At 43.1% G+C, this 5,212-nt stretch overlaps 1 protein-coding gene across 1 annotated transcript; it reads right to left on the reverse strand.

Annotated features, from left to right (window-relative positions):
* Window positions 1-4,498: 4,498 nt before the first annotated feature.
* On the reverse strand, window positions 4,499-4,954 carry LOC140180292 (uncharacterized). The gene is made up of 2 exons (XM_072220755.1): window positions 4,793-4,954; window positions 4,499-4,687 (listed from the first exon to the last, which is right to left on the reverse strand). Exons 1-2 carry the CDS (start codon window positions 4,952-4,954, stop codon window positions 4,499-4,501), a joined length of 351 nt encoding a protein of 116 aa, XP_072076856.1.
* Window positions 4,955-5,212: the final 258 nt, after the last annotated feature.

A 5,212-nucleotide genomic window follows, 5' to 3' on the forward strand; every position in this document is an offset into this window, starting at 1 on the left:
CTTGCTCTGCCTTCAGATTCCAATTCTCGATTTCAATCTCCTCTGCGGTAAGCATTTTCTTTCTTCTTTAATTTTTTTCTATTAACGGAGTTCTTCAATTTCTCAACTGTTGTTGATTTCGATCCAGATCTAAATTATCGCTGCTTGTTGTTGCTGCCTCTACTTTCCACGTTAGCTATTGTCATTGTCACTGTCGATGTGTAAGCCATCCGTTGCTCCTGGCTTTGTAGTCATCGCAGAACCGCCTCCGATCTCGGTCCCCGCCCTCATGCATCGTCTCTGTCCCTGCAAACGCGAATGTCGCTGCTGATGACCCCGCGAGAAAAGCAGCTTTACTAGACTTGTCAAAAGATGTTCTGATTTCTCTATTATTGTTGTAATTTGCTACTTTCTTCGTAATTGTTTCTGAGAGTAAGTGATTTTCTAGATTTAGAGTTAAATTTGATTCAGTTCTAAAATTGGATACTGAAATCCTGCTTGATCTGACATTGCTGTTGATTCGTGTTGTTGTTGTTCTGGTTGGAGTTCAAATTTGAAATCTGAAATTCCTTTCATAGATCATATCTGTGATACCATGGCAGTAATGTAAGTAATGCAAGAGTGTGATCCATAAACACTTCAGCTCATTTTTAACTTTTTTGCATCAAATTAAGAATCAAGAAATAACATCATAAACATATAAATGTATTAATAACAGTTAATTAAGAGAGCACCAGTGCAGAGCTTTATTTTATTTTCTAAAAATCTATTTTGATACTTATATCGTCATGCCTGTTCTTCTAAAAGCTTAATAGTTGGATAGAGGCATTTTAATGATTTTATAACTAACATGCAGTTTCACAAAGAGTCTATTGGAGTTGAAGCTTAAGCAATGCATATGTTCAGTTTACCTTCTTTGAAGTTTAATTTATATTTAAACTTTCGATACTATGCCATTAGTTATCTATCATAGATTAATTGGTCAAAGATTAATTGGTCAAAGAGACTTTGATACTATGTCATTAGTTATCTCTCGAAAAGGTTTATTGGTTTAAGTTGTAAGCTAAAGTCTCAAGGATGAATTTAGTGTGTAATGAAGTTAGTATTGTTTGCATTCAGCAAGTAGACTATCTCCTATTGCATTTGGATTTTCTTTTTTTAGTTATCTCATGTCAGTAAACTTTTATATAAGTTATCTTCTTTTTCAAATAGTCCACTTGATATAAGTGCTGTTGAAAGATCACTTGACTTTATGTATGGATGATAAGTACTAATATTAATATTAATACCCCTGCTTTTAAATTATTGATTGGTTCTTAGAATCTGAGTAAAACATTTATATGTTATTTTATATAGGTTTATGGAACCTTTGACAACAAGAGATTATCCAGAAAGCATGAAATCTATAGTTGGAAGTAGATTGCCTAAGTTTTCTAAAGAGCAATCTAAGCAACTCATACATTCATATGATTTCATTAGATTGAACTATTATACCACCAACTATGCTTCCAATGCATCTAAGCTATTGTCTGCAAAACCAAATTATGCCACTGATACTCATGTCAATTTTGCAAGTAAAGACACTTTTCTTTATCTTTCAATTAATCTCTCTCTCTCTCTCTCTCTCTCTCTCTCTCTCTCTCTCTCTATATATATATATATATATATATATATATATATATATATATATATATAGTTTTTGGTTTTAGTTCGGGTCTCCCGACTTCATAGACTGACTCGAGGTGGTGCCCCCACTGTAGGTATGGCCTAACATCTCGTCGCGAGGGTTCCCACTGCGAGAGCATCCTACGACCGATATGCTTGGGTGACCTCGGACGTGAAGGACACCCCCAATCAGATGTCCTTGGAGGAACTTACGGAGTTCCGACAAGCCGAGTACCTATGCAGGGGAGGCCCTGAGGAAACTAACTACGAGGCAATCGTTCCCGCTGACCAGGAACGGATATTCCATCTAAACCTAAACACTCCCTGGGTCACCGATTGGATCTGGGTGTACAAGGTGATATTCACCAACTTGTGGGTTCGCATCCCCTTCTCCCCCTTTCAAATGGAGCTGCTTCACCGATGTGATGTGGCGCCGTCTCAATTGCATCCGAACAGTTGGGCTTCCATCGGCTATTTCGAGATGGTTTGTGAATATTTAGAGCTGCCGGCCTCCGTCGAGGTATTCTTATTTCTTTTTACCTTGACAAACCCTTCTAAAGAGGGGAGGGCCAAAAAAGGCTTCATGTCCTTCCGATCAGCCCAAGGTCGCAAGATCTTTAGCCTATTTGAAGATTTCTACCACGGTTTTAAAGATAAATACTTCAAGGTTTGCCCTGCTGAAGGTCGGCATCCCTTTTGGTTGACGTTGGAAGGGGAACGCCGCATCCCGACCTACTGGAGTTTCGAGGCGGGGGTTAACGCCTTTACAAAGGTGACATACAAAGGGTTGCCTCCCGAGAATAAGAAAGTTTCCGACGTTCTGTTGGCTATCTTCGGGAAGAACCACGTTAACCCCCATCTCCTCATGGGTGATCGTGATATGGCTAGGGGTTATGTAGGTGGGGGGTCGTTTGGTTGTATGCTCAATTGCTCATGTTTATTATTATCATTAATTTATTTATTTTTTCAACTGGTTTGCCGACTAACGAGCTTTCGCGTGTTGTTTCAGTGTCGATGGCTGGCGAGCAAGTTGGACTTGACACTTTATTCAACACATTTCTTCTTGAAGGTAGCGATGATGACTCTGCCACCCGTACTACGAGGTGCCTCACTCTTCTACTACTGAGACCAAGGTCCAGTCCCAGCCTACGTAAGAAGAGGCGGCTGGGACCAACTCTGGTCCGGGCCCCCAACCAGAGGTCGAAGTGGATGGTGGAGGACCTCAGGTTATCATCGTTGACAACCCAAGGAAAAGGAAACTGTCCTCCAGCCCTGAGGGGTCCTCACAGTGATGGAGAAGAACTTTGATGCAAGTAGCTTTATCGATTCCCAGCTCCTGCCTGGTACAAAGGATTTTTTCCTGGGCGGGGATCTTGCTTCTCAATCCAAGTGGGTATACCGCACCTTGCTCCGGGCTGCTGCCATAGCAAAGAAGGTAGAGCCCGGCTTGGCGGGAGCTCAGAGTTTGGAAAACAAGCTTCAATCGCACGTCAGCGCTAATGAGAAGTACAAAGCTGAGGTGAATTCGCTGTAGGCAGAGTTAGCTGCCTCTGAGGAGAAGGTCAAAACTTTCAACGCGACGGTTGCGCAACTTACCGAGTGGGAGCTCACCTTGGAGGGCCAACTCAACGCTGCTCAAGGTCGGGCAAAAGAGCTCGAAAAGGAGCGTGATGAGGCCCTCTCGTTGGTGACCATGGCCAAGGCTGAGACTGCTGAGCCTTTAAGAAAAAGTATAAAGAGACCGTGAAGCAAGGTAAGAATGCCATCATGGCGACCGAGGAGGCGATCAAGGCTCAAGTGAAGCTGTTAGCTCCCGATTTTGATACCTCGGTCGTCAGCATTTTTAAAACCATTAAGGATGGCAAGATCGTTGATATCCTAAAGAAGTGATGTAATCTCACTTGTTGTATCTTGGTTGGATTTTTGTAATTTGTGTAGATCTTTGAACACTTGAGTAGTTTTAGCAAACTCGTTTACCATTTTGTTGGTAGACAACAAATTGCTTGTTCACCATTTTGCTGGTAATTAACGACTTGCTTGCTGTGTTTGCTCGCCATTTTATCGATAATTAACTATTTGTTTGTACTTGTTTACCGTTTCATTGGTAATTAATGAAGCTAGGTCATGGCTTTTTCGTTTGAGTGCTTGAAACTTGGCCTTATTTAATAGCCGTTTATTGTAGCGTTTGCGGCTTCAGTGGCTCCCGGGGTGATCAGTCCCGGAATTCCATGTTGTTATGGAATTGGTTACCTTTACTTGGCAAAATGATTTGAATAGTTTGAATAATATTGAAATATGAAATGAGAAAAGAGACGATTAGCGTAGCCTGAACACAATTATATCATGATGAATTGCGAATAAACAACTAATGGGAGGTAATGCAACATGAAATGGAACGGGTCTTACTAAACTGGTACATTGCCTGCCATTCCAGCTTATAAGCACCGTTGCCGATTACTTCCTTTATCCTGTATGGACCTTCCCAATTTGCCGCCAACTTTCCTTCCCCCGGTGTCGGGAGACCCACGTCGTTGCGTTGCAAGACTAGATCGCTTGGCTCAAAATCTCTTGTTGATACTCTGGCGTTGTAACGCAGAGCCATCCTTTGTTTCAACGCCGTCTCCGACAAGTGGGCCATTTCTCTAGTTTCGTCTACCAAGTCCTTCTCCACGGCTTCCTCAACTCCTTCCAAGAGTAGTTATGGGCTCGGTTCCCCAATCTCTACTGGTATTATCGCGTTAACCCTGTAAGTGAGCTGGAAGGGCGTCTCCCCGGTAGATGACTGCTGCATTGTGCGATAGGACCAGAGGACCGACGCTAGCTCGTCTGCCCAGGTTCCCTTCTTCTGGTCAAGTCACTTTTTGAGGTCTTGTAGGATGACCTTGTTCGCTGCTTCGACTTGGCCGTTAGTTTGTGGGTGCTCGACAGATGAGAACGTCTGCTTTATCCCTAAACTGGTGAGAAATTCCCCAAACTTTTTATCGACAAACTGTGTTTCGTTGTCTGAGATGACAACCTTTGGGATCCCGAATCTGGCTATTACCTACCTCCACATAAATTTTTGGCAGTTTGCCGAATATATGCTGGCCAATGGTTTGGCCTCTACCCACTTGGTGTAATAATTGATGGCAACAATTAGGTATTTGACCTGCCCAGGTCTGACCGGGAAGGGTCCTAGCAGGTCGACTCCCCATTGAGAGAATGGTCGGGAGGCCATCAGTAGGCTTAGCTCAACCGTCGGCGCTTTGTGAAAGTTGGCTTTTTCCTGGCACCTCTTGCATTTCTTCACGAACTCCTTAGAATCCGACATCATTGAGGGCCAATAGTAGCCAGCCCTGACAAGCTTTTGGGCTACGACCTTTCCTCCGATGTGATGGGGCAACACCCCTCGTGGACTTCGCTTAAGACATAGTCCGTCTGGTCGGGGCGTAGGCACTTCAATAGAGGTTGGTTCAGCCCCTTCTTAAATAGCTGACCTTGTATTATCATATACTTAGCCGCTTCTCTTCTCAGTGCCTTTGCCGTCTTGTCATCATCAGGGAGCTTACCGTTTTCTAGGAGATCGATG

The sequence above is a fragment of the Arachis hypogaea genome, chromosome 16 (genome assembly GCF_003086295.3).
Source record: "Arachis hypogaea cultivar Tifrunner chromosome 16, arahy.Tifrunner.gnm2.J5K5, whole genome shotgun sequence".
In the NCBI taxonomy this organism is placed as follows: domain Eukaryota; kingdom Viridiplantae; phylum Streptophyta; class Magnoliopsida; order Fabales; family Fabaceae; genus Arachis; species Arachis hypogaea.